Source organism: Eumetopias jubatus, unplaced genomic scaffold (genome assembly GCF_037043125.1).
Source record: "Eumetopias jubatus isolate StellerSeaLion01/CBP00866 unplaced genomic scaffold, mEumJub1_p1.0 scaffold_3, whole genome shotgun sequence".
Taxonomy (NCBI): Eukaryota; Metazoa; Chordata; class Mammalia; order Carnivora; family Otariidae; genus Eumetopias; species Eumetopias jubatus.
In genome coordinates, this window is record NW_028274809.1 from 117935876 (window position 1) to 117957548 (window position 21673).

The 21673-nt window shown below is 40.0% G+C and overlaps 1 protein-coding gene across 1 annotated transcript in view; it reads right to left on the reverse strand.

Moving 5' to 3' along the window:
* Positions 1 to 17428: 17428 nt before the first annotated feature.
* MIPEP (mitochondrial intermediate peptidase) overlaps positions 17429 to 21673 on the reverse strand; it is a 175871-nt gene continuing 171626 nt past the window's right edge. Inside the window, exon 19 of the mRNA XM_028107728.2 lies at positions 17429 to 17694. Within this exon, the coding sequence (XP_027963529.1) occupies positions 17597 to 17694 (98 nt within the window). The 3' untranslated portion in view covers positions 17429 to 17596. The remainder of the gene's footprint in view (positions 17695 to 21673) is intronic.

Genomic DNA, 21673 nt, shown 5'->3' on the forward strand with positions numbered 1-21673 from the left:
GTGCTAGAGCCATAGTGAAACAGGTGTTCTCTCCCCACTGGGGTTACTAATCTATAGGACTGGAGCCTGCTGCTGCGGTGGATTCTGCCTGCTACAGTGGGGAGTGGGGTGGGGGGGGACCTGCCAGGAGTGAAAACCACAGAACATAGATAGCTCTTTGGGAAAGAACAGAATTGTGAGGCTGGTAATTACTTAAAAAGTGATTTTATATATTTATATATATATATATATATATAGAGAGAGAGAGAGAGAGAGAGAGAGAGAGAGCAAGTGCAAGCAGGGGGATGGGCAGAGGGAGAGAATCTCAAGCAGGCTCCATGCTGAGCACAGAGCTCCACGTGGGGCTCAATCTCACCACCCTGAGATCATGACCTGAGCCAAAATCAAGATTCAGATGCTTGACTGACTGAGCCACCCAGGTGCCCAGTAATTACTTTTTATTGGCTTTTTGGTCTTGGACAAATTTAAATTCTGTAAGCGTATACTTGGGTAATAATGATAATTATGAATTGTTTAAGTGAGGATCAGATAAGCTAATGTACATGAAACACAATGTAAACTGTAAAAAGCCATTTTAATTTAAAAGTTAGCAGGTCATTGTAACTGTGAGTGTGTGTGTGTGAGAGAGAGAGAGAGAAAGAGAGAGAGAGAGAGAGATAGTAGGTGGGGAAACTGGAAGGAAGAACACAAAATTGTAAGGAGCTGTGACCGGGAGATTTTCCCCAGTACCCAGTATAGCATCTGATTCCTAGCAGGACACACAGAATTAATGTTTATTAAATGAATGAAATGCGAGGCAGAAGGATTCACTGCAATAGAACAATGCTTTCTCTGAAAATAATTTCATGCAAATTTAATGTGATTATTCGTGGTTTCTGTGGGGGCTGTGGAAATGTACTGTTTAGATCTTCTGCATTGGGGATTAGAGTTGACTGACAGCACCAGTTGTTAAGCCTTAAGGTCCAGCAGTGTTGGTAGACTATGCTTTCCCTGGGTCCTCCACTCAGTGACTGAGCATGGTGAGGGTACTAGTGCTGGGCCATTTCTGTTTCTATTTTTAGCAGCTTAATTGAGGTCTAATTCATATACCACAAAATTCACTTATTTAAAGTATATACTTCAGTGGTTTTTAGTATATTCACAGAGTTGTGCCATCATCACCACTAATTCTAGAACATTTTCATCATCTCTAAGTGAAACCCCACACCCATTATCACTCACTCCCCATTTCCTCCACCCGCCATTCCCTAGGCAATCACTAAGCTACTTTCTGTCTCTCTCTATTTGTCTATTCTGGACGTTTTATATGTTTGGAATCACAAAATTTGTGGTCTTTCTTACACTTAGCATAATATTTTCAAGGCTCATCCACACTGTAACGTGTAACAATACTTTTTTTTCCTTTTACTGCCAAATAATATTCCACTGTGTGTATGTATCACTTTTGTTTATCCACTTATCAGTTGATGAACTGGGTGGTTTCTACTTTTTGGCTATTACGACTAAAATTTCTATGAACATACATGTATAAATTTTGGAATGGACAGATTTCACATACACATATGAATGGGTTATATTCATATATATTCATATAAATATCAAATATAGCTAATATATTCAATATAATCCTATTTCATTTCTTGGGTATATACCTAGGAGTGGAATTGCTGAGTCATATGATAACTCTATCCTTAACTTTTTGAGTAACCACCAAACTGTTTTCCAAAGCAGCTGCACCATTTTACTTTCCCATCAGCAATATGAGAGTTCCAGTTTCTCCACATCCCCACAGCACTTGTTACTGTCTTTTTCATTCTAGCAAACATAGTTGGTGTGAAGTGGTATGTTATTGTTGTTTTGATTTGCATTTCCCTGACGGTTAATGACGTGGAGCATCTTTTCATGTGCTTACTGGCTAATTGTAGATCCTCTCTGGAGAAATACCTATTCAGATTCTTTGCCAGTTTATAATTGGGTTATTTGTCCTTTTATTACCAAGTTATAAAAGTTCTTTATATACAAGTCCCCTATCAAAGATAGGATTTGCATGTTTTCTCCCATTCTGTGGGTTGTCTTTTTGCTTTGTTGGCATAATTTGCAGCAAAATTGAAAAGTTTAAAATTTTGATGCAGCCCAATTTGTTGTTTTTTTATTTTGTCACTAATCCTTCTGGTGTCATGTCTAAGAAACCCAAGTTATAAAAATGTACACCTATGTTTGTGGTTTTAGCTCTTACATTCAAGCCTGTAATCGATTTTGAGTAAATTTTGGTATATGGTGTGAAGTAAAGGTCCAGTTTCATTCTTTTGTATGTGGAAATCTAGCTATTCCTGAACCATTTGTTGAAAAGAGAATTCCTTCCCCATTAGAAGGAAATTAGCACTCAAAAATCAATTGACCATAAATGTAAAGCTTTATCTCTGGACTCTCAGTTTTATTCCATTGGTCTGTATGTCTGTCCTTATGCCAGTACTACGTGCACTGTCTTGATTACTTAGCTTTCTGGTACGTTTTGAAATGGGGGAGTGTAAGTCCTCTGACATCCTTTTTCAAGATGGTTTTGGCTATTCAGAGTCCTTTACATTTCCATATGAATTCTGGATAATTTCTGTGGGATGCAGGACCCCTCTGAAGAACAATTTTGATTTGGGGGCTCCCCATTGGCCTGCCCAAAACTGTCTCAGAGTTCTGCTGAGTTGACTCTTCTTGCCTGATATTTCTTCCCCACCCCTCCCCTTTCATGGGTGTCAGACCTGCATCAGAGTCTAAAGGCCCTCCCTGCCTATTTCTGCTACCTCCTATTTATCTTTCACAGGCGTTTTCCTCAACAAATCTCCTATACATATAATCCTGTCTCACCATCTGCTTCTCAAAGGATCTGAACTGGCTTCATTTTCTAAGCTTGGATTTTCTAAATTCTACTCCAAATGCTTTGATACACTTGGAGATATATCAGTCAACAATGGAAGAGAAATTTCAAGAAACTTCTAGAAAACCCTTCTTCTTTTAAAGTGATAGGGGCCCAAGATCCTCCTTATAAGGAGACTAAGCAGGTATAGATAACTCTGAATGTCCCAACCTGTAGCCCTTCAACAGTGAGGGCTAAAATGGCCAATATCTCAGGTAAATATGAAGTAAGTCTTTTGGGCTACTTTTCATTTGATCACCCATAACCATGTGACATGAGTTTTTTCCTTGTGTTTTAACCCAATTTGATTCTAGATTTATGTTATTTGTAGCCCAAAGCTCCTAACCACTGTTGTCAGCCCTTGGGTGCTATGAGACACTTTCGAAGCATTCTTATAAGAAACCATTTCTCAAGAAGTTCAAGTTTGCATTCTACCATTTTCAGTCAAGAAAGTAAAGAAAATGTCCATGTTTCTAAAAATCCTGTAGAAAATAAATTGACAGTTATTCTGTTTAGCAAGCGGAAATTAATCTTCGTTCTAACTTACTCTATGTGACAATATTTAATCTACCTTTGAAGATGTAAAGACTACACAAAAAGTGGTTATATAGAAATTTAGAAGAAAAGTGAGGGGTAATGAGAATTATGAGCATTTAAATGCACTAGGTACTTTCAAGAAGGTAAAATTTCCTAACAAAATAGAAATGTTTCATCGATCAGGAAAGCATACAGAAACAACTGCACTTCCAATCAAACCTTATCTTTTGAAGCTTGTACCCATATGAGTAAAGAAAGGAGGTAAACATATTTACCAGATTCAGGAAGAAAACTGTTATGGCAAAAGATAGTTTAGCAAGAACTTGCTAATCATCAGTGAAGCTTCAATGAAGATGTAGCCAGCTGGGCTACCACATAGCAGACACCCTATTAGTTACTGGGTAAATAAAGATGAAATGATACACATTCTGGCTTCAGTTTATTATGGGGAGATAAATACTGATAAAGTATAATTATAGATTTATTTTCTAAAAACAGTTTTACTGAGATATAATTCACATGCCATAAAATTCACCCATATAAAGTGTACAATGCAATGGTTTTGGTATATTAAATTATTAACTTCTAAATATTATGATAAAATATTTATAACAAAATTTGTCATTTTAACCACTTTTAAGTGTATCATTCAGTGGCATTAATTACGTGCACATTATTTTTGCATTCAAGAGCAAACCATCTAATATGAAACTGGTTGAGATCTGGGAGAGATTAGGAATTTGGAGGGGTGAGCTTCGGCATTCAGGGTGTTTTGCTCTGAAAAGGTTTGCCAATCTGGAAAAGACAGCTGTGCATTTGAACTGCACTTCTGACAGGTCTGCAGGGCCATTCCAAGGAGTAAGGGTAAACTAGGAGTGCAGGTAATATCCCACCCCCCCCAGGTTAGGATTGGATGCTGAACGGAGGAAGAGTAAAATAGAAATAAAACAGCTCCTGCATGGATTTTAGCACAGTTTTGAGTCTCTGGGTTGCCCAGAAAAATCACTAGTCCTAAAATTAGAAGTATGTGATCCAGATTACTAGTGCTTTGTGTACTCTCTAGAGAAAGATGGCATCAAATTATGTCTAGAAGTAATTTTGCAAATACGGTCTCTAGTACTCAATGAAAGCAACAGGCATACATAAACAAGACCCAGAGAAACAACAGATATTGGAATTATCAGATACAACTGTAAAGAAACTATGTTTATCATGTTGAAGAAGAGTCAAATTTGAATTGGAAGCTATTAACAATGCCACAGCCAAAAAGAAACCAGAAACAAATTCCAGAACTTAAAACATATAGCAATTAAGAAGTTGGATAGATTTAACATATTAAACACAGCTGAAGATAGAATTAGTAAATTGAAAGACAGACCAGGTAGAAGCTATCTAGAATGAAGGACAAAGGATGAAAGAAGAGAAGGGAAGGTAAGAGACACAGAGATACAGTGAGAGGTCTAATATACATTTCATTGGAATCCCAAAAGGACACTGGCCAGCACAATATTTGAAGAGATAATGACTCAAAATTTTCCAAAACATGAAAAAATAGTTAATCCTCAGATCTAAGACTCAAGAAATTCCAAGCAGGGTAACTAATAAGTAATCAATAAGATAAACAAATCTGCATCTAGATGCATCATAATGAAGCTAAAAAATAACAAAGATAAAAGTTTTAAAAAGAGCCAGAGCAGGAGGGAATAAAAGCAGATAACCCTCAAAAGAGCAAGACTCAGATGAACTACTGGCTTTCTGATAGCAACAGTGAAGCCATAAGGCGGTGGCACAGTTTACAGAGTGTGATGAAAGAGCTGCCGACAGAAGTCTCTACCTGATGAAACTATGCTCTTAAAATGAAATGAGACATTCTCATGATGAAACATTTGAAAAAAATAATGAATGAAATAAAATAAAGACTTCATAGGCAAATGAAAACGGAGAGACTGTTGAGCAGATCCATATTGAAAGAAATCCTGAAAGTGATCTTCAATCCCACTATGAAAGAGAGTGTGGGAAAGAATAAAAAGCAATCAAGATGGTAAACATACACTTGAATCTTAATGAATACTAACTATATGAATAATACAAATTATACATATACATATAAAGCAAAGAACATACATTTCCAAACTGAAAATAATAAAAAATGGAATCATAAACAATGCAGTAATAATAGATACCAATAGAAGAATGCAAGAAAGGAGAAAAAAGAGAACGTAAAATAGGTAAAACAAGCAAATCATATAGTAAGATGACTGATTTAACAGAAATGAATTAGTATTTTACATGAAACATAAATGAACTAGGTGATCCAGCTAAAAGACAAAGAATATCAGAATAAGAAACAATATGTATAAAAGACACACCAAACATTTAAGAATATAGTAAAAGAATGGAAAATATAACATGCAAGCATTAATCAAAAGAAAACTATGAGGACTGCCTGGGTGGTTCAGTCAGTCAAGCGTCTGCCTTCAGCTCAGGTCATGATATCAAAGTCCTGGGATCAAGCCCCAAGTTGGACTCCCTGCTCAGTGGGGAGTCTGCTTCTCCCTCTCCTTCTGCCCTTCCCTCACTGATGCTCTCTCACTCTCTATCAAAAATATATATATATTTAAAAAAAGAAAGAAAGAAAACTAGGAGCTTTAATAAAGCAGGCAAAATAGATTTTAAGCAGAAAAAGTATAACTAGAGATAATCACATCATAATGATGAAAAATTAAATACTAGGAAGATACAATTCGCCTAAATTTGATATTAGCAATATGGCCTCAAATCTATAAAGCAAAAATTGACCATATTATAATGGTAAATAGACAAATCCACAATTATGGCAAGAGATTTTTAACACATCTTTTAGTAAATGGTAAGTAAGCAGACAAAAAATCAAGAAAATGGCCATTGCGGGGCACCTGGGTGGCTCAGTTGTTAAGCATCTGCCTTCGGCTCAGGTCATGATCCCAGGGTCCTGGGATCGAGCCCCACAGCGGGCTCCCTGCTCAGCGGGAAGCCTGCTTCTCCCTCTCCCACTCCCCCTGCTTGTGTTCCCGCTCTCACTGTCTCTCTCTCTCTGTCAAAAAATAAATTAAAAAAAAAATCTTAAAAAAAAAAAGAAAATGGCCATTGCACCTAACAACTAGTAAAAACACATTCTTTTGAAGCACATAAAACATGTTTACTATGTTGACCAAATACAGGATGATTAAGCATACATTTCAAAAGACTGAAATAGTACAGAATATGTGTTCTGACTAAATGTAAGAGAAAGAGTCACCTGTTAGACCATATTAGGCTATATTTTAAACTGAGTAATCATGATAATGAAAATACTACATGTGAAAACCTTTGGAATGTAACTTTAAAAGTACTTAGAAGAAGGTTTATAGCCTTAAATGCATATTTTAGGAAAGACAAAATGTGGAAAATTAAAAATTAATGAGTTAGTCATCCACCCAAGAAATAAGAAAAAGAACAGCAAAATAAACATGATGAAAGTCAGAGAGAATAATAAATAGTTCAAAAATTAATAAAAAGAAAACAAACACAAAAATAGAGAATCAACAATGCCAATGATTTGCTCTTGGAAGATGAATGCGATCGTCAAACTTCTCATGGGACTAATCAAGAGAGAAAAGAAGACACACACACAAAAACAATATAAGTTAAACATAAGTTTAACATGATTTACATGATCTTAAAAAACACACACAATCTGAAAAATTGATTTGAAGAGAGATTTCAAAATTTGAAAAATCCCACCAACATAACAGGGCTTATGAGAACAATGGGATGGGGCAGAAACTCAAAGGCCAGCAAGTGGCCACTAACAAAATGAACACATGAATGATGAGTCCCACAGGAGATCCCTTGCACAGCCAAGGGGCGCCATCTCGGTGCATGATCACAGAGCACAAAAGTAGCCAGGCACAGTGCTGGCCCGTGGCACATGGAGCATAGGACTGGGTATGATCTGACACAAGCTGGAGGGAGGAGGGGTTCCTTGCATTCAGGCACTTGATTTTATGTTCTTCGTATAAAACTAAAAGGCTCCTTCTCAGCTAAGCAGAGGGCTTTCTTCTTTTCTGCTGCTGTTTACAAGTCAGCTCCCACTATTTTGGATCACCTTGCTTAGAAAAAGATCTCCTGTGAACCCATCCAACATCCATCCACATTACTTGTTATCACTCGCCTATTTTCCAGTTTGCTCATGATGAAAAACACATATTGTAGCAGAACAGACCGTGACGAGAAGGAGAATGAGGACACGGTTAAGAGGCTTGCATACATCATAAAAGGGCATCATCAACACTTTCATCCCAACATGATGCGATCTGCTCTCACAGGCTCCATGGCTTCCAGGCTGAACTGGATTCATGTCCAATTATTCCCAGGCCAGCGTTAGTGTTCATCCAGCTGCCCGATCCCCTCATGGTCAGCAAAGGTGGCGCCCAGCTCTATGTGCTGAGGGAAATTCCCCAAGAATAGTACTTTTACCTTCTTCTCCCCCATTCTGGCTGCCTCTTCTCCTCAGGCACTCCCATCCTTCCTTTTTCCTTTCAGGCCAATGGAGCATAAATCCCTCAATGAGCTTAGGCTTTATCAAGCAAGAGCCAGATGAGGGGTTAAGGCAAATTTGTATCTAGTAACATTTCCTTCTATTCTTTGAGATTCATATAAAATGCAGTGGAGTATGGGAGAAGATGTACCTCTCTGTCTGGAGTAGTCGTGAGAAACTACCCAGAGCAATTAGTGCTCCAGCTGAGACTTTGAAAGATGTGCAGGAATGTTCCAGACTAGTCAGCAGAGGAGACAGACATTTTGAAGGTAGGGAAGATGTATCTGAAGCTAGAGAAGGAGGAATGGTGGGTAAAGTACAGGAATCACAGGGATGTGGGTATGCCTCTTAGGTATTCTTGGCAGGGCCTGGTACCCATGAGTCACTTTAGTAAGAAACAACCACCAAAATTTAGAGAAGCGTTGAGAAGAGTTTGAACTGTATCCTAAAAATTCGCAGTCTTTCCCCTTCCAAAGACATGGGTCTCATAATTGGGAAGTGAAGAGATGAGGTTGTGAAAATGATGGTCTTGATTGTCAGGTCATAAAGTGAGGAGGCACACAAGCTGACCTAACCTTCCTCCCCATGCAGGACTCCCTTCTGAACCATCCCTGATAGATGCTTATCAGCTTCCGCTCGAACATTTCCAGTGATGGAGGGGCCCATTTATCAGAATCCCTGTGTCATTGTTAGCAGCTCAAGGTATTAGCAAGATAGCCCTTATACTAAGTCAAAACTAGATAGCCTCTGTGGCTTTAGGTCACTGACAGTGTCACCCTTCTGGGGATCGTAGACAAATCTGATCCCTCCTCCCATGTGGCAGTTTTAAAAAATGTCTGCAGAAGGCCATCATGTCTTTTCTCCGGGCTTTGTCCGGTTCTTTCCCCTATTCCTCAATTTATCATGACTAATAGAACTTCCATTTGACTCTCATCCTTGGACGAGACCTGCTTTGTTAAAAGCTGTATTTGTCAGGGTTCTCTAGGGAAACAGAACTAATAAATATACATTGGGGGGTGGGGAGAGAGAGAGACAGACAGAGATTGATTGATTGTAAGGAATTGGCTCACATAAGAACGGAGGCTGGCAAGTCCAGATCTGCAGGGCAGATGGGTGGGCTAGAGACCCAGGAGAGCTGATATTGCAGATGAAGTCCAAAGGCAGTCTGCTGTAGAATTTGTCCTTGCTCCAGGGAGGTTCGTCTTTTCTTCTATTCAGGGCTTTGGCTGATTGGATGAGGACCACCCACATTAGGGAGGGCAATCTGCTTTACGCAAAGTCCACCAGTGTAAACATTAATCTCATTGAAAAACACCCTCGCAGAAACATCCACAATGTTTGACCACCTATCTGAGCTCTGCGGCTCAGTCAAGTTGACACATAAAATTAGGCATCACAGTGTCTATCTTGAGAATATGGTGCATAAACCTGAACACAGCAAGCCAGCCACGTGACTGCAAAGCCCTGTGATGCGGAAGAGGGGTGTATTACATCATTTTACACTCTTCACATACCTCCGGGGGACAATGTGGACTGATCCATCTCTATGCTCCTCAGAGACAGATGATCATGGGATCCAATGGGCATTATATGCCATCCCGTTGCTCTTCTTCCCATTATCCTGACCAGATTTCTTGAAGAATATCTACACTCATTGCTTCCATTTCTTCGTCTGTTATTCCTTAACTTCTTATTTGGTTTCTCTCTCCACTCACCATTCCCTTAGCTCTCCAATTTAATAGGAGCTATGGCCTGGCATGCCCCTGACCGCCCCTCCCCCCGCCACAGCACTGGACCATATCACTGTCCCCGTCCTGGAAACCCTTCCCTCCCTCGGCCAACGTGATCCACCCTCTCCTCCCATTTTGTTCAGTTCAACAACTTGCAATGGCTGTGTGTCACCCATTGCTGGATGCTGGGGACAAAGGAACTGCTCTGACCTCATTCCCCTTCAATTCTCTCGACTCTGTCTCTCTTCAGACTCTTCCTTTTCATGGTATAGAAGCAGCAGCACAGTAACATATAGATTGCACAGAACTCCATAAAATATGAATTATCCATTAACTAAAGACTGAGCTACTACAATATGCAAGACACTGTAAAGGACCCACCCCAAAACAACTAAGATGTAGCCTTTCACCTTTTGGAATTAAGAGTCTAGTAGTAGGGGTAATAGACATGTTCACAAATACATATGTTATCAAGTAGAAGGCACAAGAGCTCTTAAAAAGATTTAATTATATGCCTTAAGTCAAGATCAAAGGAGAGAAACCTGCTTATGGTCTCAGGCAAGTGGCATCGGAGTTGAAACCTGATGTGAGTGTAGGATTTGGCCATGTGGAACAGAAGGAAGGACATTCCAGGCAGAAGCAGCTGCATAAAAAAGGCACGCACAAGGTGAGATGGAAGGTCCACGAGGCCCAGAATGGGGGCAGCTGTCAGTTTCATGCTAAACAGTTTGGCAATTTTTTCCAAATATTCGACAGAGACTCAGTGTAAGGTTTTTTTTTGGGTAGCAATGTTACATGGTGAGCAACATGCTTTAGGAAGATCCTCCACGAGCCACTGAGATGACCAGGCTTGAGCAGTGACGATACCAGTTCAGGTGGCAGCAAACGGGGCTGAATCAGAGGGAGCCTTGCTAAGTATTTTAACGTGATGTTTGCTGATCAAACCAAAGAACTGCTGGCCAACAGTGATGAGCGATCCCCCTCCGTCCTGGAGATGTGTTCCACGCAACCCTCCTTTACATTCACCACTCATCGCTCTGAAAGCACTGTGGACAAGCGGATTGCCGCCTATTGTCTTAGTCTGTGCAGGCTGCTATAACAAAATACCACAGACTGCGTGACTCAGCAACAACAGAAATTTGCTCCTCACAGTTCTGGAGGCTGCAGGTCCAAGATCATGGTATCACATTTGACATACGAATTTTGGGAGGACACAAATGTTCATACCATAACATGTGTTCTGGCTCTTATTATCATTAGTGTTTTAAAAATTTTTCAACCTAAAAAGTAAAGGGACTTTCAGAACACACAGTGAGCGATAAGTTTGCCAATAAAGACCGTCTGTGGTATGGAACTAGCTTATTTCATAAACAATCTGCAGACTATTAGAAACATATTGTGCTATAGAGTTGTTTACACTGCTTATCTTTCATCGTCTCTGTGAGCATTTATGATCTTTGCTCTCAATCTACATCCTTTTTCTCCCACTGTTAACAAATTGATAATGCAGGTCTCGCCTCCTCTGAGGCATGTGTGTCCATATCTTTGAGTGAGCGCATAAACTTTAGAAGACGCCATAGTCCTGGTGAAGAGGAGAGTTTACTGGCTTACAAGACGCAAGCAGTAACCAGCGCTGCCCTCCACTTGCTGACTGCCCTTTGGATTGGGGCTAAGTGCTTACTTCTGTGCTTCCTTCCTATTAAACTCTGGGTGACTTGGAATGCCTTTGCTGGTGGCCTCCATAGGGTTGTGTCGGCCAGCAGGTCCCCGATACGCTGTCTTGTCGGGGGTCATCACAAGAGAAAACAGGACAACCAGGCCTTCTTCTTTCCCTGCCTTTTTTTTTCTAAAAATAGGAAATCCTTCTGGTTGCTAGGCATAAGCAGTTACGAAAGACTGAATATGAAAAGCATTACCGGAAGAGATAGAAACACAATTTGGTACTGAATTTAATGTATTTTTACTAAATTTAATAAATTTTAATAAATCAACTTTCAAACATTTCTTTGAGTTAAAAAGCTCAGAAGGGAGTTCTTCAGAGCAGCTTGACCTCACAACACAGGCAGGAAGGTTTGACAGGGTTTGCTCCTTTCCAAGGGCAGGTGTTTTCTACCTGCTCCCAGCTCACACAGGGTCCCTCACTCCCCGCTCCAGGCTCTTCGCTAACAGCCTTCTCCCGCTCAGTTGGTAAGAAAGAACACAATTAACTTTGTGCTCGATGCTGAGTCAACATAAAAAGCCATAAAGACAATTTTCCCCAAATGTCCAGGACCATTCGCTTTCTTGAGACTTCCCTCTTCCTGCTAAATAGCCACAGATTAGCATAGGACTTGTATTTCAGAATTAAACAAAGACCTGGCTCGGCCGCTGAGCACTCCCTCCCAGTGAGAAAGGCCTTTTCTGCAGCTAGCCATGTAAAGCACGCTGGAGTAAAAATTAACAAGAACAATGGGTCAAAAGAGGGTTCTACACATATTCTAATGCAAACATACAGCCTTGCTTGGGACTTCTTTGCTGAGGCTGGTTTCGTGCTCATTTCCTTGGTGCTTCTTTAATTTACTCTTTTCATAAATTCCAAAAAAAAAAAAAAAAACCCACTCCACATTTCCTCACTGGTCCTTTTGTGGATTCTTCTTAAAGCAGGGATAGGAGCAAACAGCAATTTCCATAAATCTCAACACTGTTAATAATAACTATATCTGATGGATTTTTAAGAAGTTTCCAGAAGGATCAGTTTCCAACCTTCCATTCCTTCTATGATTCAAGCCTGCTTGCACAATATTTCCTGTACCTGCTCCTCCTTTTCATGTCCTTGAATGCTTATTACTTTACACCCGACCACACTGGAGGCTTTTACTGACATTCTGATACGTATCTGGCACTTGAGATTAGCCAAAGGCAGCTAAGCTGAGTAGAAATGCTCCAGGCCTTACTGAGACAGATACCTAAGGAATGGGCCAAGCACGACAGGGAATGAAGTGCAAACTTCAAGGATGAGGGTCCAGAGAGGAGCAAATAACCCTTTTGGTAGGGTTTCTACTCAGCAACTGGAAAGAATGGAATGCCACTAACCAAAACAGTGACTCAGGAGGAGTATTTGGGACAGAAGTTGAGTTTGATTTTGGAGGTTAATTTTGATGCGTCTTCAAGACCTTCCGAGGCCAAATGCATTTTATATTTAAGCAGTAAATATATTTATGTTTTCTGGAGATACATTTTATATTCTGGAATCCTTTGTTATTTCATATTATAAAAAAGCTTAATTCTGGTTTTGAATATGGGCAAATTAGAGCCCCATGCTTTGCTAAGGTGAATTAACCACACTGTTACCACATGAGCTCTCCCTTGAGTTACTTTTCCAGTCCATACCTACCATCTATTATAAGATTTTAATTAAGACCTGTCCCTCTGGAAGGATTTCTGAACTGATACTCTTGTGAGAATGAAGTCTTGCCATCCACATTTTACACCATCCACACGACTCCATGTGCTCAAGAGTTAGCTTTTATAGGGTTTCTACCAAGTGTCACTCTACTGCGATCACTTCACCCACCCCAAAGAATCGCTGTAGGGATAAAGTATTTAAAAACAGGAACATAGTGCGTGCGGAAGTGCAATTAACCACAGATGGAGGAAGTACTATGCTGATGCATCTGGATTTCAGAAAGGCACCTGACACAATTCTTCATGATCTTTTGTGTGTGTGTGGATAAGACAGAGAAATGTACCTGGAGGACAGCTCACAATTGCTGGACGATCTTACTCAAAAGACGAAGATTAAGTAAAATATCAACTTAAGAACGGTCACTAATGGCCCACCACTGCTTGTGCCTAGTTCTTGTTTGCCCACATTGTTTTCTAAAATCAAGCTTGAGTCATGATTAGATGAGCACAAGGATGGAATATTTATCTAATTCCTCCACACCACTACCACAGTTTAATACCAAGTTTTGTCAACGAATATTCCAGAATGTCTGTTTTTCCTCGCCATCCTATCCCAATCTACCCTAATGCAAGTCCTTATCTTTCTGGGTCTGATGTTTTAACATTACATCATATTCTACTTCGTCTTCTATCTGTCCATGGGCCTTGGCCTCCTCAAGCAGAAAGACGGTGTATGATATAAGGTTCTGTGGCCTGTGTGGGTCATGTGACCATCAACACTCTTTTGGTGTCTACGTGTACACCTAAGAGTCTGCAGAAAATAAGTATGTTCCCCTGAAGACTTGTCTAAAGTGGGAAAGGCAGCAGACGAGGAGCCAAAGAAGCCGTCTCTAGTCCTGCATCTGCCAGTGATCAGCTCTGCGACACTGGACAAGTCACCAAGGCTGCCTGCCTCACTAGTAACATAGTTATGATATCTGCCTGTTACCTCCTAGGTGATGAGCACCACGTGAGCTAACTATATGACACGGTTCTTGGTAAACTGAAAAATGCCACATACATGTCGAGCACTACTGTTATTAATATTTTATCTCAGTCACTTCTCCCAAACCTTGGGTACTAATACAATTTTTGACCACACAAATTGTTCTCTGTATGTCCCAGAGATATTTTCTGAATTTGCTTCCATCAGCCAAGCATTCCTTTAGAGTTGGAAGAATGCTTTAAATTTGGCTCTGTCATGAATATTACACTTTCTGTAAATTTTAAATTATTAAAATTAACACACTAGTTTGGGAATAGAAGAAGAATGGAGAAAAATAAAAGGCCAATATCCCAACACTAAATATAACCACATTAACATTTCAGTCATTATCCTACAGTTCTTTTTAGTGTTTATATATTCATAAGTTCTTTAATTGGATTTTTGGAAGCTGGTGGTATATCATAACTACAGGAGAGACTTTTTCCCAGTGGAACTGCTGTGCACTTATGGGCTTATTCCCATCATAAGGAAAAGCATTCAGAATAAAATAATCTGCTATTATGATTTATCCAGCTGTTATTGTGAAAAGAGGCAATGACCCCTCTGCATTCTTGGAAGCTCCATAGAGATTTCCTTTCCTTTGATGCTTGGTCTAAATTACTTTTTCTTTTAGCCATTTTTAAAGAAAGGTACAAAGCTGGGATGTTTCCTGAGCCCTTATATATCTGAGAATGCCATTTTGCATCTCGGCCTTTACCTCTCAAAACTACATTTTTTTCATTGTCCGGTGGCATTTAATGGAGATGCACAACTGCATTCTGGGATCACCGTAATTTTTGTTCCTTTATGTGTAAGCCTATTATTTCCAGCTGAATGCTTTTAGCAGTTACTTCCCACTTTGGTGAAAAATGTCATCGATAGGTACTCCAGAAAAGGGGGTGGGGGTCCTCTAATCAAAGGTTTGGTAAATATTGGTGCCTATATGCAATGCTAGAGTGTTCTGTAATTGTAGGATTGCTACCCTTCAACACTCAGGATTTCCCAAATGTATTTCACAACAGGACCCTTTTGAGCTCACAGAGCACTAAGTAACAGTTACCGGGAAGCGTTCTGCAAAGCCCAATCTGTGATACGCTGGCTTATAATTTTAATTGTATTTATAATTAACCTTTCAAAAGAAAAGGCAGATTGTGTCTAGGCAAGGGTCTCTTTTCACTGTTTTCTTTGTTCTGATCTGGAATGCAGGATTCTCTCTTTTTTCCTTTCTAAAAATTGTAAAATATACATTACATATAATTTACCATTTTAACCATTTTTAAGTGTACAGCTCAGTGGCATTAAGTATATTCATGTTGTTGGGCAACCATCAGAGATTCCCTTTTGAATTGCACACTCATTTTTTCTTTCCATCTTGAAAGTTTCCTTAAATTCACTGAGTAGCATGTACTCGCCAGAGCACCTATAATGTGCTAGATGCTGTTTTGAGCACCTGGGAAGACAGGAGGACACAAGAATTTATTTTTTGTTATTGCCTTTGATCCAACTGTCCTGGCTTCATCCTCAGGAATTCTGTCATCTGGAGGAGGTGGCTCTCCACTCAGCTTCCTGGCCCTCAGCTCTCACCACAACATTTGACCTACATTCTGAGATGTTTCTCAAGTTGGACTTCAACAACTTTGCTCTTTTCTGCTCGGATAATGCTTTAAACCACTGGACTAATGTTTCTGTTTCTCTGCATTTCTTCCTTCCTTAGTCCACCAATCTTCTTTTTTAGCTTATCCTATCACCTGATTCTGCTCACCCTTTCTTCTATGGCTTCATTAATACTGTGTTTTCTCAAATCTCACTAAGAATACCAGAGACGTTTTCTACCATGTGCTTTACTTCCTTTAACAAAGAATTTTCCAAGTTATGGTCTTCTAGGCGATCTCTCCCTTTCCTTTTTTCTGAAGAATATTTGCACATAGGTTCCCCACAGATTTTTCTCCTTCCTCACCTTCAGCTGAAAAGGGACTGGTAAACCCAGAAACCCAGAGGTTTCTCACTGTTGGTGGCACCTGCGAGCTGGTCAGAGCACCTTTTCAGAATTATTTAGAACTGACTGGCAGGTCGATGTCAATTTCTTCAAGTCCATTCCCGGGACACAGTTAACATTTGTGTCATGCAACTCTGTCAGGTAAGATCTTCCCTCACCTTGGCTCAGAGCCTGTGAAGAAAGGGGGTGGAGCGCAGACACAGCTACATTCCTCCTGAGGCACTAGGATTGGGGCTCTTCCTGCGGCCATCATCCCCCCAAGGCTTCTCCTCCCTTAGAGGGGGCTCTACTGCCAGGCCTACCCTACTTCCTGCCCAGGTATTCTCTGGGAGATGCAGTTTCCAAGTGTTCCTGGATTGAGAAATTCAAATGGGGAGTAGCCCTGTGGCTGAGGTGAAAGCACCGCCCAGGTGGTGGGCCAGCAGCTCAGCTCTCTGGCCAGTACACACTTTGGGGTTCTCAGTGCAAGCAGGAGGTGGGGACAGAATGAAAGGTCTCCCCCTTGCTTCCAGGGGGATCCAGCACGCCTGGGTCACTGACATTTCTTCACCTATTTCTGCACTTGTAGAAATGCCTCCAGATCCTGTGCATCGGCTGGACACGTGTCCTAGTTGTGGGGATTTCAAATCTAGCTTTTTTGCACCATCTTTGGTCATTTAGTGGGAAGTCGAAGAGGCTGCTAGCAGATGTCATTTTAAGCTCAAGTCTATAATTAAATTCTTGACTTTGATGGTGGGAAAACCCCACTGAAGAATTTCTTTTCTATTATTAACACACAGTGATACAATATGCAAGAATGTAAAGCAGATGGGTTCAGGATGAAGCCAGACACGGTCTGAATCCCCCTTTCCTCATTTATGCTGGATCTTGGCACATCACTTGGTAATTGCACTTATCTTTGTACATTCATAATCAAGCCAGAAAAACACAAGTTCAAGTCCTCTCTGTTCTGAGTCCATCTGTATAGCCTAAGCACTCAGAGCAAACCAGTGCAGTCAACTGTAAGTACTGTGGAAACCATACTTGCTCCAAGTGCATTTTCCAATGGTAATCATTCAAAAGAACTACACTGTGTAACTCTCCCAAAGACTGTTTCAAACTAAAATAAGTTTGCTTTTAATTAAGTCTCTAATTTAACCAATTAGAGATCGATACAAGGGGAAAAGTTCAACAGGAGACTGGTTGGCTTAAGGAAGTGCCCATACCTTGAATTTAACAACACTAGGCTCTAGTTTTTATTACCTGAGTAGATTTCCATATGTTCAAAAAATCTGCCAAACAGGCTAAAAGCCAGCATAATTAAAACAAATTATTTATTCCAAGTTCCATCAGTTTAAGGGTTTTCAGAAGTTATTACAGAAGTGAATACTGAAATCAGAAACGAGTGTTCACAGCTGTAGCATTTACAACAAAGTTCATATCTACAGGACCTTGATTTAAAAGAGCCAAGGTGCTTCCATCATTCAGAATCCATGAGGAAAGTTTCGAAGTCCAGATCCAAGTCGGAAACAAGGGCACTTACAAAGTCATCGATAGAAGGACACTTCTGAAGCATACCTGCGAACAAAGAAAAGATCAGCCAACACATCCACCTGCAGACAATAAAGAGGGACAAAGACACTATACACGAGGGGAACATTCTGGCTTTCTGAAATGAGAGCTTGTATGACCTGCTTATGTAAACGTTACAAAAAGTCATGAGTGAAAATAATTCTTGGGCAGTGGGTGGACCCTGAGGCTACTTATGATTTTAATATATTCTTACTATCTAGTCAGCAGTTAACATAGAGATTTAGGACCAAATTCGTGTCCCAAGAGTTTTTATATTGCAGATATTACTATATACTTAGAGTGATGTTAGGCTGAATTTTTAGTTATCTTTGAGTGCACTGGTTCAGAACTTAATATGTTTAGTTGTTTATCAAGTTTTATTATCTAGTTTCATACACTTTAAAATCAATCAAATGTTATTCTTTTGTGGAAATCTTGTATCAGAATCAAGTTACTGGCTTTCCTCCAGATTTTCCTATTTTGGAGAACTCCTAGCTTTCCAACTTTCTAATTGAGTAATGAGGAAGTCACTTAACATCTCTGGTACTCAGATTTCCTCATCTAACATTCAAGGTGGCTATCAAGATAAAACAAGAAGATGTAGTAGAAAAACAATGAGGCATCGTGTCTAGCACATATTAACAATTCAGTAAAAAGCTAAATCTATCTCTACTCTTCACTCCAAAGAAGCCAAAGACACATATTCAAGCAATCAACCTGCTGCCTTGACCTATATTCTTGGCAGATAATGGTAACTCAAAATGGTCGGACGGGGCTCTATACACTGGCATTTAATTTGGGGGTGGATCCCATAAAACTCATTTCAACACGGAGACATTAAAAGATTGCCAGAGTCCTTTATTACAATCTCAACCTTTAATGCAATTCAATATATTTGCTGTGTAGAAAGGATCAGGCCAGGTCAGTCAAAGACGAACAAGCTACATCACAATATGAATAACTGTAAAAGCTAAAATTATGAAGCATGTAGAAGAAAATACCTTTGTGACTTCAAGGTAGGCAAAGGTTCCTTTGGACAAGAAAGTAAAAACCATAAAAGAAAAAAATTGCAATATTGATTTCATCAAAATAAGAAACTTCTATTCTTTAAAAGAAACAATGAAGAAAATGAATAGGTAAATGACAGAGTGGGAGAAAATACTCAACATAATATATATCTCACAGTAGATTGGTATACAAAATATATAAAGGACTCCTTCAACTTATCATAAAAAGAATTAAAAAAAAATTAAAATGGACAAAAGATTTGAGTAGATCTTTTACAAAAGAAGGCAACCAAATAAACACAACTAACAGGCACTGAGAAGATACAACATCATTGTCATCTGGGAAAAGAAAACTGAAACCACAAAAGGATACAACACACTCACCAGAATGGCTAAAATTACAAAGACCAAATGTAGGCAAGGCTGTGGGCCAGCCTGCATTGTCACACATCAGTGATGGAAGGGTGAAATGGTACAACCACTTTAGAAAAAGATCTAGTGGTTTCTTATAAAACTAAGCACACACCTACCCTATGACCCAGCAATTTCCTCCTAGGTATTTACCTGAGGGAAATGAAGGTATGTCAACAAAAAAGGACTTTACAACCCTAAATTGGAAATGATACAAGTTTCTATCAACAGGATACGGATAAACATACATGGTATAATTGTTAAATGGAGTATCACTCAGCAACAAAAAAGGAACAACCCACTGATATATGCAAGAACATGGATGAATCTCAAAAAGTCTTACACAGAAGAGTATATCCTGTTTGACTTCATTTATAGGAAGTCCAAAAGTGGGCCCAACTAATCTGTGGTGAAAAAATATCAGAACAGTGGACGCTTTCGGGAGTGGAGATGACAGTCAACTGAGAAGGGACACAAGCCAACTTTCTGGTGTGATGGTAATGTTCTATATCTGGATAGTGACTGGTTACTAAGGCGCATACCTGCATCAGAATTCATTAAATGCTACATTAAAGATTTATGCATTTCATTGTATATAAATTTTATCTAAAAAAGAAAAAGCTGAACTCTTGAAAAAAAAGTAAACAAGTATGCGTATAAAAATGGGTAAAATGTACTGCCGTCTGACATGTGATTTGAAAAATTACATATATTATATATATAATACGTATACATGGTGGATTGATGGGCTGATGGAGGAATGGATGGCTGGATGTGTGACAAAGACAACAAAATGTTCACTGTAGAATCTAAATGGCAAATACATGAGTGTTTACTGTGCTAGTCATTCAACTTTTCTGAACGTCTGAAAATGTTAAACATAAAACATTGGGGAAAAGTCAACTGTGGGTGTTAATAGCATACAAAGAGCAATTGGTGGGAGGAGAGAGGGTGGAAGATGACTTCTGATGAGAGATTTAGAAGGCTTTGTGGAGGGTTGGGATCTGAGTAGAAACTTGAAGGATAGAGAAGATTCGGGTTCAAATTAGGGCCCTCCAGGTGGAGAGGACCACACAGGAAGGTCCCAAGGTGGGAAAAGGCAGAATGTATACTGACCACGAAGTGGTCTAGGGGGGCTGGAGGAAGGCTGGAGGAGGCTCTGGGAGACATGTTTCATGAAGACTCTAAGGTTGGGAACCAGAGTGACCAGGATGGGAAGGTAACCAAGCCAGAGCGCTGGAAGAAAACCAATAGCTTGTCACATTTAGGTGCCAGGGGAGTGGCTCCATGTACAGGCTACCAGGCCTCAGTCGGCAGTGAGAACAGAGAGCTTAGAGGTGGGCCCAGGACGGGACACACAGACATGGTCATTCCCAGTGGTGAGAGCGACTATGTGGGAAACTGCCCAAGGACTGGCTTGTGTGGCGGACATAAAAACAGCAGCTCCAAACACATACTCATAAGCCACTAACTAGACCTGGAGTAGTTGAGAACAATAAGAATATTGTAATGTTTTCAACTGTGGACCAAAATAGTTTCATCCTCATTCAAGTTCAAATTCTACTATCCCTATTTAGGAATGATCTGAGAGAGGCGCTTGGGTGGCTCAGTCGTTAAGTGTCTGCCTTCGGCCCAGGTCATGATCCCAGGGTCCTGGGACTGAGCCCCGCATCGGGCTCCCTGCTCTGTGGGAAGCCTACTTCTCCCTCTCCCACTGCCCCCTGCTTGTATTCCCTCTCTCGCTGTCTCTCGCTCTCTCTGTCAAATAAATAAATAAATAATCTTAAAGAAAAAAGAAAAAGGAATGATCTGAGAAATAAGGAGCAGTTACTGAAAGACAATGTCATTGCTCTGTCTTTATTTACAATATGAAAGTGCAAAACACGATTTTCTTTTTACAGTAAAATAATCTCTATGGGTGAAAGAAGGCCTTTCCTCTGATTCAGCTGTATCACTAAGGATAGAAATGCTGAGTCTTTGATAATTGCTAGGGTAGCACGTTTCCCATTGGATCTTTAGATGCAGGTTATTGCTTAAGTAGAAGCAACCTGATTAATAAATCGGGTTTCATGGATTTCCTACACGCCAAGTTTCTTAATGCAGGGAACAGCTGTAGGGAAAACATTTAAACAAGGCTTTCAATCAAATGTGTTAACCTGTTACACCCTTCTCTTCCTTTTAGTATGTGAAACATTCTATAAATAAATGACTGGTCGTTTAAAATTAAATGCCTGGAATTGTCAGAAGGTAAAACCCGTCTATTTAGAGCCAACCTATTCAGTTAAGCATGGCCTCCTGCCCCTTTGAAGTGGTTCATTTTAACTCGACAAACTGCCAATATAAATATGACCTTGCTCTGTCCTTCTCAGGACATGGACCTAACTAGCACACGTCCCTCTCCAATTCCCCATCCTCAACCATGCCCGCATCTCAGAGAATGGCAATCGTGGCCACAGCAAAAGCTTTTAAAAACATACACACTCCTGGTATTTTTAAGTCAAATCTGGTCAGCAGTAAATGGTTTGGTAATTTTGTACATCATGTGACCGCTAAAGATGAAGGCCCCC